Genomic DNA, 17,878 nt, shown 5'->3' with positions numbered 1-17,878 from the left:
ATTGAGATTATTATCTTTTGAAATTACTAGGCTTCATTTCAGAATGTTTCTGTTATTTTATGCCATTGTCTATTATTCTTAATGCTTACTCTTCACAAGCAAAGACTTGCAGTCCAAAATATTTTATTGAATTTACAGAATTATTTAGTTATATTTAATTAATTATATAAACAAAATTATTAAATCAGAATTGAATTTTTATGGATTTACATTTTCAGTGAAGTTGAAATAGATGAACTGTTGAGCCATAGTCTTGACATGTCCTATAGAGATTAGGCTGGCAACCTCCAGCTGTAAGAAACAAATAAGAATTTAATTTATTTACTATAAATTACAAGATTACAATAGGAGTTACTCTTTTGTCATGGATTATAGTCAATAGTAATATCATTATCCATGGAAATGCTGGGAGCTAAATGATGCACCTATTTTTTTCCAGTGGCAATCATTATTGCAAACTCCCTCTTTTGTGATAGTTGGACATTAACAGTCATAATTATGGAAACATCACATATTTTAGCAGTGGGAAAGTTCATTGCAAAGTTGCAGCTGCCAAAAAGGCCAACACAGTGCTAGGCTGCATTGACAGAGGGATAGAATCAAGATTACGTGAAGTATTAATACCACTTTATAATGCCTTGGTAAGACCACATTTGGAATACTGCATCCAGTTTTGGTCACCACAATGTAAAAAAGATGTTGAGACTCTAGAAAGAGTACAGAGAAGAGCAAGAAAGATGATTAAGGGACTGGAGGCTAAAACATATAAGGAACGGTTGCTGGAATTGGATATGTCTAGTTTAATGAAAAGAAGGTCTAGGGGTGGACCTGATAGCAGTGTTCCAATATCTCAGGGATTGCCACAAAGAAGAGGGAGTTAAGCTATTCTCCAAAGCACGTGACAAGAAGCAATGGATGGAAACTAATCAAAGAGAGAAGCAACCTAGAACTAAGGAGAGATTTCCTGACAGTTAGAACAATTAATCAATGGAACAACTTGCCTCCAGAAGTTGTGAATGGTCCAACACTGGAAATTTTTAAGAGACTGGACAACCATTGTCTGAAATGGTATAGAGCAGGGGTGTCAAACTGCCAGCCCGCAGGCTGGACGCACCACGTGGAAGCTGCGCCCATCACATTGCCAGCAATGGCAAAACAGTCTCAATATGTCACGCGATGTCATGTGATGTCGCAAGTTTGACATGTCTGGTATAGAGTTTCCTGCCTTAGCAGGGGTTGGACTAGAAGACTTCCAAGGTCCCTTCCAACTTAGGTATTCTGTTCTTTTCTAACTGAAAATGAATTGAGTAGAGAACATGTTTTCACACTTACCTGTGTGTGAGAAACTATGTGGTACTGAATCAGTTCACGAAGCTTTCGTGAACCCTGCATAAATTAAAAAAAATATTTATCAAAATATAGTCTTGCACAGAGAAGCTTCAGTTAAGTGGGCTGTCAGGAAACACACTGTAATAGTGCTTGTTTCTACAAAAGCACAATGCTGACGTGTGATTGATATGATACTGGCGGTTTTTTATAGTACCTTCCCTACCCTTCTCTTCCTTCTTCTTCTTACTTTATTATTTGGGTGTCACTGCTATTCTACTGGAATAGACCAGGTTCTAGTTTAAGATCATAAGATATTATCAAGCAGAATATTATAGGTCAAGCAAACAATGTCTCTGTGTAGTTAGACATATACCATACATGGCTGTATTCACAGAGTAAAATTATACAGCTTTTGGCCTTAGATCAACCCATTTATTTATGAAGTTCATCACATTATTACAAACAAGATTCACCAGTGGTAAAAAAAAGTCATACATAGATGAAACATGCCATACAAATGATCAGTTGTACTACTGGATTATTTGAATGGCAACTCCAAAATTTTATATATTAGAAGTAAAGTTTAAATTAGCTCATAAATCCCATTGAAAACCAGTTGTATGAGCCAGGCTAGAAACTAACAGACCATGGATTCTAGTCCCAGCTTACGCACAAAGCCAATTGGGTGACCCTGGGCCAGTCACTCTCTCTCATTCCTAGGAAAGAAACAGTTGCAAATCACTTCTGAAATCTTGCTAAAATAAACTGCAGGAACTAATCCAGATAGTCACCAGAAGTTAACACTGATTTAAAAACATTTTTAAAAAATCCTCCACTACAACATAAATGCAAAATTTAAAGACATACCTCATTTGTTGACAAATAATCCAGAGTGCCCTCTTTCAAGTTTTCCAAAGCATCATTGGTCGGAATAAAAACTGTATTAGGGCCAGGATGTTTATTCAACATTGTCCCAAGGAAAGTGTTCTGTTTCAAAAGAAGGGGGAGGGGGGAATTGCACAACAGTGTCAACACATATTTTAAAAGGGTTGTCTATTTTGTTTGTTCATTATTTTTGGCTATACCTTACCTCTACCATGGATCTAAATATGGAGTACCTTGGTTTGTCTTGAAGCATTGCCATTACAGATTTCTAAAAAAAAAACAAAGCCAGATTTGAATATTGAATATTGATTAGGTGGGGTTTTATTTGTCTCCTCCTTAGCTTAACATTATCTCTTTTGAAAAGTGTGTCAACTTCCAGGAAAAAAAAGCTAAGAAGGAAGCAAAAAACAACAACCCCAGAATACATCCCCTCTAGCCACCAACACTCAGATAAGCAGGGATTAGCCCCAGACAAGAAGAAAAGCAGAAAACAATATCCTAATCAAGGAATTACCAAGGAGAAAACCACACGCTCAATACTAACAGGGCAAGCTATTGTATATAAACAAGGAGAAAACCACACACTCATTAGTACTGATGAAGTGACCTAGTTAGGTAAGGAAATGACTGCAAGCAAACAGCCAAGCAACCAAACAAGCTCAGAGAGCACCAAGGATTTTATAAGCTATTTGATACTAGAATTCAGAAGGGAAGATAGATCACGATGGCTTGGTAGGAGATCTATTTTGTATGCAAAAGTTCTAGTATTCAGCTGTTGGGTTCTCTTGGAAGGAATGAAATATTCCTAGTACTAACAATAAACTTGGAATTCTACAAGTTCAAGTCCAACGCATTTGGAGACTTTCAGAATGGAGAAGGCAGTTTTACAGGCTTACTTTATGTATAATTAAAATAATGCATTAAAATGCATCATTCTTCTTCTTCTTTAAACTGTAGGTACACTTAAATTGTCACAATATATATTTAATCCCATTCAGAATTATAATTTGAAATACCTTGCATTTTATTTTTGACCTCACCTCTTTGTCACTTTTAAAAGCAGGTTCCATGTTGTCCAAGGCTGTGTCGATAATATGAATAATTCCATTTGAAGCAACAAGATTCCCTTGTAAGATTTTACCTTTCTTCTTACCTCCCTGTATTCTAATTCTTAGCATATTTTCCTAAAGTGTCACAGAAGACAAATATAAAATAACACATCTATATCAAATATATTATTTGTAAACTATCTAAAAATGCATATATTAATATAGTTATTTAAAATTTATGTTATTCATCATTTTGTTGCATTCAGAATTTTCATTCTGCCTGAAATATAGCATATCAAATGTAATGTCTGCAATTGTATATCGCTTGCAGTACATAGATAAATCATTCAAAGAGCCTTTAATAGAAAATAATTTTATTTTGAATAAAATAGTTTATTTTGCTTGATCTTTGCCTTGGATTGCAATGATTGCTCATAGGAGGTGAGGATGGGGAAAGGTAGAGTCAACTGATCAGGACATGGAGGCAGCAAAGATCCAGATCACTATTCCTTTCTGGGGTAATCAAACTGGAGTGGAGAAAAGGAGTCACTGGTTTGGGATTGCAGTGGGAGACAGAAGGTGACACGCTAGACATGTCATGAGCCTGTAGATGGGGATAGGAAAAATCTGAACTCATCGCATTTCATGATGGTATTATCTACCCTGAACACCCAGGGATATACCAGGCTGCTATAGGTCAGTCATGTATTGTAATAATATTGTATTTACTTCAATCAAATTTGTGGATCTTAGTCATAGTATATCTATGTATAGTGTATCCATATCTATATATAGGTAGTCCTCAATTTACAATCATTCATTTAGCGAATGTTAAATGGCATGGGAAAAAAGTGATTTACAACTGGTCCTTGCACTTACGACCATGCAGCATCCCCAGTCAAGTGGTCAAGATTTGGGCACATGGCAACTAATGTATTTATGACAATTGGGACATCCTGGGCTCAGGTGATTGCCATTTGCAATCTTCTCAGTCGATTTCCAGCAACCAAAGTCAATAGGGGATGCTGGATTTGTTTAATGATGGTGTGATTCATTTAAGAACTGTAGTGATTCACTTAACAACTGTGACAAAAATCTTTGCAAAATTACTCACTTAATAACTGCCTTGCTTAATAATGGAGGTTCTGATCCCAACTGTGGTTGTAAGTTGAGACTATCTGTATTAAGTCTATATAGCTATATGTTATCTGTCTGTCTGTCTGTCTGTCTGTCTGTCTGTCTGTCTGTCTGTCTGTCTGTCTATCCATCCATCCATCCATCCATCCATCCATCCATCCATCCATCCATCCATCCATCCATCCATCTATCTATATTAGATAAATAGCCTGCTTCTAAAACAACCACAATGAAAGTGCAAAAAAACATTAACTAAAAAATAATTAATTTTAAAAACAATTTGAATTATGCTGAATTAAGCTAATAGAATAATGCTCAAAGCATTAAAAATTATTCAAGACTCAATAAGCTTTAAAATTATATCTAACCATTTCATCGTTGAATATATCTGCTGGTTTGCCTGTCAAAGTATAGACTGTTCTTGTGACATTCTGCTCAGTCAGGCTGAGTTGTCCAGCAAAAATATGAAGCTTCACAAAATACCGTGTGCTGTCTTTATCAGAAAGAAGTTCTTTAATCTGGAAGGTTAACCAAAGAATCAAAAAGATTACTATTTGAAACTTTTATTTTTTAATCACAGCGAATACTCAATAATGTAGAGAACAAGTAACCATAAAGATTGCCTTTGGTGAACTTGCAATTTCAGCATGAAAAGAAGGACAAAATGTAATTTCAGTACTTCTATGAAGCATTTCATGAAGGGGAAAAACAGTAAAATATATTAAAAAGATAACACATTACATACTGGCTAGAGATTACTAGCAAAATGAGAAAGCTAAAAATTTCAGCATCTGTCAAAATTCTAGTCCAAAATGGAATTGGATGCATACACAATTAGTGGAGTAAGTACTGCTCAGTTCTAAAGTCATAAAAATGAAACAAATATCAGATTTCATATGGGTTGAGATGAAAAATACTATGCATGGTTTGCAATGATATACCCTAATTGGTACTTAGAAATAGGAATTGTCATAATGCATGTTATACTTCCAGGAAAAAAAGCATACATATATTTCTTGTTAGAAAGTGGTATTATGTACAGCTGTGCACGCTTCCAACATGATTTGGATGAAGTGATTCAGATCTTATCTAGGCATAACAGTTAAAATAGCCCATCATTTTTCAATTTTTTCCCGAGACTCTGAAAGAAAGATGCAGTTGTTTCAAGAAATTGGTTCATGGACCATTTAAAGGAGTTGACACAATCCATTTTTATAACAATCACTTTTTTTCCCCAGGATTGCATGAAAACCTGAAAAAAAGGGTCTTTTGAATGAATAGCAGAGAAGTAATATTCTCAAAGTCAAGAACATTTCTTCCTACTTATGTTGTATGTACAGCCTAGTCTTTTGCAACAAAGTCCCAACAGAAAGATTTTGTTTTGCTTGGCATATATATGTACAGAATGCATTCAAGGTTGTTTCTGTATATCTGGATCGCATCACTTTTGAAGACTTGAACAAGTAAAGTACCATACCATTTTAAAATAATCAATTTACTTACATTAATTCCATTGAATCCCTTATTTGTTGGAACAAGAACTGTAAATGGTCCCAAACTAATCAGTGGCCATTCATAGGCACTTTCTGAAAAGAAAAAAAAGGGAGAAACAAGAGAGAAAGAAAAAAAAGAATGCATAGAACAATGCAGTTTTAACTAATGTATGTTTTGTGGGCATTTAGATTTAGTTCTAGGGAATCGAAGGCTGATTTCTTAATTTTCTTTCCTATCAACCAGGAAAATTTAACTGAGTTATCTTTAAGGGAGGTGAATGGCAATTTTTTTTAATAAATAAATAAAATAAAATAAAAATACAATTCAAAATAGTGCTGCTGATGGGTTGATAGGAAAGAGAACAGTGAGTTTCCTGGTGACTTTTCTGGATCTGGATTTAAGTATTCCAACAGCAACAATGTTCTCATGCTTGCAGAATTCAAGGTTTATTAACAATTATCAAATTATGCACCGAGACTTTTATTTGTAGAGTGCAAGAAGGCTTTTTAAAAAAATGCATAAGACGTTTATTTTAAGAACCAGAGTTGTAGAGAATTGGATATTATAACAATAGATTTGTGCAAATACAAAAACTAATTATAGGAACTGATCCCTTGCTATCTCCATTTATCAGTTTCCTTTACTGTTCTCATCTATCCTGTTTTCTTCATGAGCTGGCATACCTTTTATTTCCATTTTCCATTTCCCTACTGCCTGTGAACTAGTGAAATATCCTCTTATACTTCAGTGAATTAGGGAGGTGCCTGTCTGAACTGCTTCTGAATGCTAGTTTGTTTCTCTAAAATTCTGGAAGTGTTTAAAAATGCTTCAACCCCTTTGGCCTAGGCCAGGGGTAGGCAACCTTGGCTCTTTTATGACTCGTGGACTTCCATAATTCCTGAACGAGCTTGGCTGGCTCAGGAATTCTGGGAGTTGAAGTCCACGAGTCATAAAAGAGCCAAGGTTGCCTAGCCCTGGCCTAGGCAATGATTCTTGCATATTTCTGTCAAGACCATCCTGATAGGTATGCTGAATAGAACTGTATTTTTATTGTATGTTTTTATGTTTTTACTATAAACTTATTTTAAATTTAAAAACCCAGAAATCACTAGATCTTTACCTAGAAATAGTGATCGTTCTAGTGACCTCTCTAACCCAGAATCTTTCAAAAATTATTCCAAATATATTTTTAACATAAGGGAAGGGGGGTAATTACTAAACAATTGTGTTTAATTTTAATTTAATCTATCATTTAATTAGCATGCATATGATGTTTTGAAAGATAAGTATATTATTTAATTGTAAATTTATGTAAATATTAATTAAGTAAAACAAAAGAACTCTTCAGGCATTGTATTTGATGGATAATACAGGTATATAGATAAAATCATAGAGGTAAAGAAGTAATTCAGCACACAGGTTTAACATTTATGTTGTCCAAGAATGGAAGTTCCTTAGGAAAGGAATAACTTGTTTGAAATTTTCCAATGCTTTTAGCCCTCCTCTGACCTTATTACTAAGATTACTAAAATTTAATATGATAGCGTAACTCTGAATATACTGTACATGTATCAAAGCTAATATTCAAAAAATATTACACTGTTTACCATACATGTATATATGGATTTTAGAGCCCTTAAAAATGCTAAGAAAAAATCTTGGGTGTTCCCATGCTGTAAAGTGCTGAAAAAGTGGTGCTTGTACAGTTTAAGAGAGTCAGTTTGGTATACAGGGATGAAAGCATCAGGCTCAAACTAGGGGACTATGAGTCTCAGGTATCAAGCCAGCTGGGTGACCTTGGGCCAGTCACTCTCTCTCAGCCCCATGCAAGAAGCAATGGCAAAACTCTTCTGGAAAACCTGGCCCGGAAGGTAGACAGACAGACAGACACAAACATATAAAGCTATATTTAAGGAGATTTTAGCATTCATCTAAATTTATTTAAATCTAGGCTTCTGATAAGTAGCAACATATTTCAATTTTTCTTTGTCTTTCTAAATTACATTTTTTTATTTACCCACCAAAAAGTTCTATTGCAGATATCAGATTTCCTTGCCAATTTCCTCCAGGTTCAGTGTTCAACTCTTTAATTTGATCTATGATGTTTCCATAGCATAAAAATCCATCACCTACATAGCCTTTTTGACACGTGCACCTGTGCAAAAAGTGATAAAGTATTATACACTGTTATTCAGCCTAAGAACCCACCTTATTACTGTATTACAAAAGGTGCAATTAAGCAGTGCAAAGTAACAATATTGTAAACCACTTTGTGACATGATTGCATTGGAAATGCAAGAAAATACATTTCTAAATAGCTGTAATTGCTTTATTAGACTAGCGGCTAGCCCAAGAAATTATATAAAAGGAATTACTAAGTATGTAAATAACATTTTCTACTCTCCTTTTAGTATTTAACATGAGATTTAATCTGCCTTTAGATCAGACATGTCAAACCCAAGGCCCGGGGGCCGGATGTGGCCCACGAAGTGGTTTCATGTGGTCCGCGAAGCCATCCTGGAAACAGTGAGGGAACAGCCCCCTCTGCCTTGGCCCTGGCCCAGGCCGGCTGGAGCCAATGTACAATTTTGTGGTGGCCATCTATGCTAAAACGCATTCAGTCTTAGCTCCATAAGCCCCCCCCTGCATGGCCTGAGAGGAACAGTGAGGCTCCTCCAGTGGACCATGCCTTGGCACTTGCCCTGGTTCCACCCCCTTCTGCCAGATACCCTCAGATCTATCCCACTCCTGCCCAGGCCCCCACAGTCACCCTTGACGCAAACGATGTAGAGCTGGCCACACCCACCCAGTAGGCCACACCCACTCCATCCACGCCCACCCAGTAGGCCGCACCCACCCTGGCCGCACCCATCCGGCCCCTGAGGGCAACCGCAATGCTGATGCGGCCCTCAATGAAATTGAGTTTGACACCCCTGCTTTAGATGAAACATGACTTAGAACAACAATCATGGAACTGATGAAACAGATCTTCTGACCTTGGTTAGTATACAATAGTAAGCATTTTGATCTTTCACCAGTATTTTTTCCCCAGCCCTTCATTTTTTCAAACTTTCTGATTAGCTCACACTTCCTCTAAAATATCAGAAGATGCAGTACTTACAGGGTTTGCCCAGGTGCAGTCATTGTACATACTGCATTTTTATGGCATGGATTGTTGGTTGCACAGATATCTTTCATACTGCATCCTTGACCAGGTACAAAGTTCCTGAAATGTTCTTTGCATTCACAGTGAGACTTAATGTAAAAGAAAAACAAGTTAATTTTCTTTAAAATAGAGGTTTACTCATTTACTCGTCAGTCTTTTTTTTTTTACCTTTTTTCTTTTTCCATTTCATTGTCCATATAAACATGCAAACTGAAGGACTGGGATTTTTTTAATGCAGTAATGCTATATTAAACAGTAATATTTGGTTTATAAATGTCTTATTTTCACATTATGAGTTATCATAGAAAAGCTTTATATTTAATAAGGAATACATTTCTGCTTAGATTATGCACTTTTTCCAATTTCTCTGAAATTAATTTATTTTTTGAAATCCTATTCGTTTCAAGTCAGTATCTGTTTCATTGATTATAGAAAGGCCTTTGATTGCTTTGATCACGTCAAGCAATTGGGAAAATTGGGAATCCCAGAACATCTCCTTGTCCTCATGAGAGGCTTATATATAGATTAGGAAGCACAGTATAGACAGAATGAGGCAAAACAGACTGGCTCTAGGTTGACAAAGCAGTGCAACTAGGAGGCATTCTCTCCCCTTATTTATTCAACTTATGTGCTAAGTACTGTATACTGTGTATTAAGGGAAGCTGCACTGGAAGAGGATGAGCATGGTTTTAAAATTGGAGGAAGAAATATCAATGAACTGCACAATGTTAATAAGACTATCTTAATAACTGAAAATGCAAAGAATCTGCACGGTTTGCAAAGAATCTAATGGTCAAAGAATTCAGTGAAAAAAATGGGACTGAATTTAAAGAAGGCCAAATTAATGACAATAGGTAGAACAACCAGCTTCTACCTTTTGGGTTTAATCATCAATTGTAAAGGAACAAATAATTAAGAAGTATGCCATAGACTAGCATTAGGCAGAGCAGTCCCAAAGGCTTTGGGAAAGATATTTAAATGCTCTGATATGTCTATACCTACAAAGATCAGAAATGTGCAAGTCATGGTAGTCCCTGTGACATTCTATGGAAGCTAAGGTTGGACTTTGAAGAAACAAGATAGAAAAAGTATCAATGCCTTTGAACTTTGATGTTGGAGAAGACTCCAGAGAATACCGTGGATAGCCAAGAAAAGAAACTGATGAATCATTCAACAAATCAACTCAGAATTGTCACTCGAGACCCAAATACCAGGCTCAAATTATTCTATTTTGAACACCTTATGTGAAGATTTAGCTCTCTGGATTGGGCTCTAATGCTGGGAAAAGTGGAAGGAAAGAGATGAAGGGATGATCAGCAGCAAGTTGGATGGACTCAGTTACAGTGGCGATAAGTGTACCCTTGGGAGTGCTGAAAAGTAGATTAGGGATAGATCATCATAGAGAAAATCTATTTTATTATTGTGAGCCACCCAGAGTTGCTTAAAATGGACAGGCTAAAAGTGACTTCATGGCACATAATCAATCAATCAATCAATCAATCAATCAATCAATCAATCAATCAATTTGTTTCAAAAATATCCTGAAGGGAGCTTCACACTTCCAGGGGAACATTACACTGACATTCATCAGGTATCCTGAACTGGGAATCTTGGTCATTAATAACATCTCTCCTATGCTGCTCAACTGAGCAGAGGTGAAACAGCCATATACTCCTCATGCTTTTTCTTTCTCCTCAAATACTTCACTGACTAAGCAGCAAGTGTGTGGGAGAAAGATCAAAGAAATGATGTGGATTAAACTTGTGCTCACCTCTCCCCCTCCTATTCACTGAATAGTGAAAATATTATGCATGTATAGAAGTGTCCACAATACATACTGAACCATGGCTGGCAATAATCAGAAGCTAATTTATCCAGAGATCTAGCAAAAATTACACAGCAAACACTGTGCTCAGTTTTTTTTAAAAAACTAATAGCTGTTCTTTTGATTTGGAAACAGGACATTGAACTATTCTTATATTTAATATATTTTTACCAATTCAGCCAGAATTTATTCCACTTGTATACTTACCTTTCCAGGGCCATTGTATTTACAGACTGTGGAGTCTATAGGGCAGTTACCAAAGTTTGTTTGGCAAGGATTTATTGGTATGCATACTTGGCCATCACCTTCATATCCATATTGGCATGTACAGTTATGATGATTGGGTCCAAGATACAGGCAATCAGCATGAGGATCACAAACCATTTTGGAGCATGGATTGATAGCTTTGGGAAAGAAATAATGATACAAACACAACAAAATAAGAGCTCACATAAGCATGTATTATGTCCATTGTTTTTATTTGACCAAATGTCATTGATCAGTATAATTGTACCATGATTAAATTACACTTTACCATATTTGGCACTTGATCTGAAATATATGATACGTTACCACTGGATTCATTGACAGTGAAGGAAAAGGTCACTTATGCCACCAGAGCTGGCCTTGGATAGGTTTATGGTTGAAAAAAAGAACAACAAAATACTCATATTCTGCCTAGTAATATAACTAGTCTTATTTGCCACTAACATTCAAATTTTGGTGGTGGAGCATCAAAAATGGTGGGTAAAGTATGAAATGAATGAATAAATAAGCATATGAATGAACGAAGTCTTATTGAATATTTTGCATTGTTGGGAGCTTGAAAATCTTTATTCTAAGTACTGATATTAAACTAGTTCCACTCAATTAAAATAGAAAGCTGTTCTGGGCTGAATGCTACTTACGTTTACACTGTTTGCCACCACCCTCGTAATTGGGAAGGCACTTGCATTCCAGCTGGCTTTTGTCTACACTTGATACAGAACATCTGGAATTTTCTGGGCACTGTAAGTCTTCACATTCTGGTATTGCTGGATAAAGAAAACCCAAGATTGCTATGCTAAGCTACAAGACTAAGCAAACTAACACATCTCTTCAAGTGTTAACTGTATTACAACTTCAACATTAGAAGACTATTTTTCCAAAAACTTGGTTGGACTTAATGGTAAGAGAAAAAGTACAAAAATACAAGTCATTCTTAAATTAGTTTTCTCCAACTTGGTTTCTTTATAAATGTGTATTAATTACTACAATTCCCAAAATTCTCTTTTAAATCCAATGAATTGGATTTCAAACACACCAATGCTTGTTGAACCAAGAAGTCAGCATAGCATCATACATTACTCTGACAGACCAAACCATACATTTATATCTTTGGACCAGATATATTAAGGAACCCAAGATACTAAGTGGCAAATAACAATTATGTTCACTTAATAGATAAAGATAAAGAACTAGGTAAATATATAATATATACCTAAGAAGGAGCATAATAATTTTAATTCTGTTATTATTTCACTTATTCATCATCATTAGTATTTGAGATCAATATATATATAAGATCAATATATTGCTTATGGCCTAAAATATGTGCTAACATTTCCAGAGTTTGCTTATGTACATGGATAACTATGCATACCTCATGCTACCTAAAAATAAAAATAAGGAAGGAAGGAGTGGGAGAGTGGAGATGGAGAAGTAGAGAAGCTTTGATATTAGGAAAGGGCATGCCAATAACCAGGACATAAGAAAAAGATGATTTTTTATCAAAGTTAATAACAGGAAAAATTCTTTTCTGATCTGCTAGGTAGAAACACATGTTCTAATCCTATTACATGGGATAAAATTCATTAGCAGCACTTCTCTTTATCTTTGAACCTAATCACTTTGCTTCTACAGTTGCTGCTACTGTTGAACTAGCAGCAGATGTTGTATGTAGAAAACTACAGCTCTGAACAGAGCTTTTAGAAGGGGACTTCTTTTCAACAGTTCATGATACATTCATCATTTCTTGAATGGCTTCTAACTCTATGATGAGTTCATTAACATGAGACTCATTAGCTGCCATGAATAAAAAGATGTGCCCACGCCCAAAAATGTGTTACTTACGTTGATCACAATGAAGACCTTTGTATCCAGACAGACACAGGCATTGTCCATCACCAGTTATCCCATTGTTGCATATTCCATGAATGCAGCTGCATACTAAGAGGAAGGAAGCCTTGAGTGGAGTCTGCAATATTTGAGCTGTACATTTTGTTCTATAGCTATTGGGGATGGAAGATACCTGAACCTGCGAGATATGATTTTCCCTGGAGTCTATTAAAATAACCCATATAAATATATGAACAAAACTTTCTTTTGCCTAAGCTTGACTTGAGTTTATTGATAGATTAAAAAAAAGGAAGGCAGCTCCTGGGCCACATCTGATCCTAAGCTCTTATTTTGTTTTTTTCCTAAGCCTTCTTGCACATGGTACTAAATATTGGTGGCAATATACTAAATGCTGATCATTTTCACTTGTGCCCCAGCAGGAGTCCAAAAGCTTGGAAGACTAAATCTCTGGTCCTGGTGACCAACCCAGATTGGATCCTGCAACATTATCCTGGGGCACAGATATTCACCTTCATTTATGATTTTCACTTTTTATTTAGGCACTATTCATTCATTCATTCATTCATTTATTCATTCATTTATTTATTTATTTATTTATTTATGATGTGCTCAGCTTTCAGACAAGCTAATGTATCTCAAATTGCAAATGGCTCAGCAAATACTTAACCTCTCCTTTATCCCACTTAGTTCTGGGACATGATTACTGTACTTATCTTTTACCCCAATCCCTCCACACTTCTCAAGTTAGTAGTCTCAAAAAGATTGTCTATTGCTCATTCATAGGTTTCAAGAAGGTCCATCATAGTAAGCCACATAATGCTATGATACATAATTGCTGCTTTACATCAAAGCATTTATAAATCTGTATTGTTTAATTGTTACAATTCCCCATTCCTCCAAGCATGGCCAGTGTTTATCGATTGATTTTAGTGTATTGTATATTTTAATTCTTTGTAACCGTCTAAGTACCTGAAATTGTTGGGGAGTTTTATAAATTGCAATGATAAATAAGTATGCAACAAACTGCAGTTGGGGTTGTTAGGAGAAAAATACTTAAGTACTTATAGAAATTACTTATGTAACTGTAAAGTTTTCTAGGGGTTTTCTTTTTGGTAATTAGGATATATTGTATGCAATGAGATAAGAAGAATCATGTCACTGTACTTTTTTATGTATACTTATTTCTCATTATTTTTAGTTTCTGACTGTAATAAAGTTTTGTGGTTGTTGCTGTTGCTGAACATTTTATCCTTAACATGGACTACACACCTGTCAGGCGCAAAACTGAGAATGACACATGGAAAGTCTTGTTAGCTGTTTCACACCTATAGACAAAATCTTGCCACAGTAAGGACTCTACTATAATATCCGGAACGACAATATACTCTATGAACTATTAGGGAGGGACTGTCTTCACCCTCCTTCTCTTGCATATTATATCTGGGCTAAGTTTCCTTTTACTCCTCTGGAATGCATCCCCCTCCCTCCCTTTTAGGGATCCACATGCTTATTACAGAATAACAGAATTGGAAGGGACTTTGGAGGTATTCTAATCCAACCCCCCGCTCAGGCAGGAAACCCTATACCATTTCAGACAAATGACTGTCCAATCTCTTCTTGAAAATTTCCAATGTTGGAGCATTGACAACTTCTGGAGGCAAATTGTTCCACTGATCAATGTTCTATATTTCATCAAAATCTTCTTACTTTTAATGGCAATCACAAAACTGGGTCTTATATAGGAAGCATCCTCTTGGCTCTTCCCAAGAGCAACTCCCAAAATTACCTTTAGCATTATAGGCTGGGATTTCTGGCAGTTTACTGCCTGGGAATTCTGTTGACTCTTGGCCTCCATGCTTCTCATATGCTTGTTAGAAGTAAATAACTGTAAGGTTAAACTATAGTATTACCTAGGAAATATCTGTAGGAAATGTTTTCAGCCCATTCTCAGCACATCCTCAGCCACTAAGTTAATATGCTGATTACGGCTGTTTCCCTCAACACATAGAGCAGAAGCTATCTACAGGAAACGTTTCTCTATCATAGCATCTCAGAAAAAGTTGGTTAAGCACAGAGCTACAGTAGTCAATTGTTGGAAGCCTTTTCTGTGTAGTTGAGAAAGAACTGAATGGGAAGGAAGGGCTGTGGTTCAGTGGTAGGGCATATACTTTACATACAAAAGATGCCAAGGTCAGTGCCTAACATTTTTGTTTAGTTCGGCAGTAAATTAACTTTCTCCAACTTGAGGTCTGCTACATATAGAGCTGCAGTACTATAGAATAAGTAATGCGAGCATAAACCAATAGAACTATGCAACAGATTTTCAGAAAGATATTGTAAATGATTAATTAATATGTGTGTTTACCTGTTGCAATTTTAAACATTTTAATTGTTGCTGTAACTATCTTCTGCATTCATGCTTGCCGTGATGATTTTATTCTGTATTGTACTGCATTGAGTTTTTAATACAACTTCTTAAAGTATCTTTTATTAATTCTTTTAATTAATACATTTAATTCATTTTAAATTGTAAATGCACTCTTTAATAGTAAGTCACTTTGAGGTTTTTTTTAATTTCTTGCATCTGCAAATTGGTGGATAGATCATTGTTCATTTTCCAAACCTCATTATCATGATTTTGTTACGGCAGAAAGAAACTCTCATGAATATCAAAAGCTAATTTGTAGAAAGGTTTCGGTAAATTAAAGTGTTATATTTCATGAGAAATATTTGAGAGCCACGTTTAGATAAGAGGTACCACCTTATTCTGGATAATGTCCCATTTTTATACTGCCATGCAAAACATTGTGCAATCTTTTGTGTGGAAACAATTGTGCCATTTTAATATACCTGAAGTACAGTTAGGTCCAAAAACATTGTCTTTTGCACACTTTTCACAGGCAGTTCCAGCAAATACTTTCTACAAAAAATAAGAAGAGATAGTTTTCTCCTTTGATTTAGTTTCACCCACATAGGAATAGTTGATAGTCAGCTTATACGTATTTACTGGATATATCATGGTAAGTTGGAGTTCTCGTTTTTCATAAACATTGTATCTTTGGGCACACTGATTTGTAGGAAAGTCGACTCTCTTTCCTTCCTCAGTAAAAGCAACTGAATTTGTAGAGCTCAGTCTCTGACAGGTGCTGGCCTAGAAACAGGCAGACCCTGGTCCATCGTCACCCATAGAGGCTCATTAGATTATTTTTAGAACACGTGCTCTTCTCGGCCCAATCTACTCACAGTTTTGTTGTTATGGGGAAAATATGCCATAGGCACATACCCAACAATTCAAATAAATAAACTAATAAAAATATCCTGTTAACCATTATAGTTTATTCAACTGCAAACTACTTTGCCAAAGATGATGGTCCAGATTTTTTAAAACAAATAAATAAAGCCCATTCTATATAATAAACACAACCCTACCGCATGAATCTATTGCTAAAAAAATATTATTGGGATAATGCCAATAGATCACTTTGTCCATTACTATGGAGAAAACCTCCAGCCAACAACTAGAGACGATTGAAATGATTGCTTTGTTTTACAAAGCTAGCAGGTTACAGTAATGGCAAGAGAACTGAGTTAGTCCATGGAATGAAAAAATCAGGAGGAATCTTGAATCTTTTCAGACTAAGTAATGCCTTTTCATTAAACTTTCATTAGCAGTAACTCATATCACTCATGAAATCAGACAGGAGTAGAGCCCTAAAATTATATGGCTCTTACACAGAAAGTTGATCAAAGCTAATCTGAACATGTATATACAGTATATCAGTGATTCTCAACCTGGGTCATTTTAAGGTGTATGGATCAACTCCCAGAATTCTCCAGCCAGCATACTGGGAATTGCTCCATACATCTTAAAATTGCCCAGATTGAGAAACACTGGTATAGATTAATAGGTGAGCTCATTATAGAAAGAATTGCTTTATAACTAATAAGGATCCCATATAACCTGAAGGGGCAAACAGGTATTATTTATGATGTGATAATATTAGGATACATTTTTGGAACACAACATGCTTTAATATATGAGAGATGTCAAGAATCTAACCTGTGATTCTAACAAGCTGACCCTCTACTTTATTGAGGAAAAGAGGGAGAGAAATAAGGAAACACAGCAGAATATAACCTTGAATCTATTGTTTCCCCTCGAGGCAGGGGTTTTATAGGCATTTAATCATAAATGGGGAACAAATTGGCATTTTAATAAGAAGTCCATTCTTAAAAGGAGTTTCCAGAGAAATACCACTAAACCATAAAAGCTATATTAATATATATATAATATAATTATGTTAAAGGAATTCATTCTAACTTCTTATTTCAATTTTCCTTACTTATGTGCCAAAAAGTCAAAATGGCTTAGAGTTATCCTTGAGAAGTGTTTCATGGTGAAAATAAAACTCCAACTAGATGGCCTATACAATTGTGGGTAAATGTAACCCATGCAATGAATACAAGTACAAATTATTTATCATGTTTCTCTTAGAGGCAAACCGAAACAGGACCCTACAACATTAAATCTTCATAACTTATGTCAAATATAAATTGGCAAAAGGATTTTGAGTCAAATCCAGACTTAATACCCGTGTTTCCCTGAAAATAAGACCGGGTCTTATTTTTATTTTTTTTGCCTAAAAAAAAACATCAGGCCTTACTTTTGGGGGATGTGGCAGGTATCACCGAGACCTGGCTGGGCACGGAGGGGGGAGTCCCCCTCGTAGACATGTGCCCGCCGGGTTTCCAGGTATTCCATCAGCCAAGGACCCGGGGTAGGGGCGGTGGGGTAGCGGTCATTATACGGGAGAACCTATGCCCAAGGGAGACCACTGTGCCTCAGATAGACGGTGGTGAGTCCCTCCTGGTGAA

General features: G+C 35.9%; 1 protein-coding gene across 1 annotated transcript in view; it reads right to left on the bottom strand.

Annotated features, from left to right (window-relative positions):
* Positions 1-17,878, bottom strand: part of STAB2 (stabilin 2) — a 92,807-nt gene that overhangs the window by 61,812 nt on the left and 13,117 nt on the right. The window contains exons 5-17 of the mRNA XM_029285325.1: positions 15,854-15,923; positions 12,998-13,093; positions 11,794-11,919; positions 11,093-11,289; positions 9,016-9,149; positions 7,916-8,049; positions 5,904-5,986; positions 4,769-4,918; positions 3,255-3,398; positions 2,420-2,482; positions 2,197-2,316; positions 1,333-1,386; positions 211-291 (exon numbers count right to left, since the gene is read on the bottom strand). Of these exons, the coding sequence (XP_029141158.1) occupies positions 211-291; positions 1,333-1,386; positions 2,197-2,316; positions 2,420-2,482; positions 3,255-3,398; positions 4,769-4,918; positions 5,904-5,986; positions 7,916-8,049; positions 9,016-9,149; positions 11,093-11,289; positions 11,794-11,919; positions 12,998-13,093; positions 15,854-15,923 (1,452 nt within the window). The remainder of the gene's footprint in view (positions 1-210; positions 292-1,332; positions 1,387-2,196; positions 2,317-2,419; positions 2,483-3,254; positions 3,399-4,768; positions 4,919-5,903; positions 5,987-7,915; positions 8,050-9,015; positions 9,150-11,092; positions 11,290-11,793; positions 11,920-12,997; positions 13,094-15,853; positions 15,924-17,878) is intronic.

Source organism: Protobothrops mucrosquamatus, unplaced genomic scaffold (assembly GCF_001527695.2).
Source record: "Protobothrops mucrosquamatus isolate PMUCROS unplaced genomic scaffold, P.Mucros_1.0 scaffold1510, whole genome shotgun sequence".
Lineage (NCBI taxonomy): Eukaryota > Metazoa > Chordata > Lepidosauria > Squamata > Viperidae > Protobothrops > Protobothrops mucrosquamatus.
Note: the sequence above shows the minus strand (reverse complement) of the source record. Positions and strands in the feature narration are given on the sequence as shown.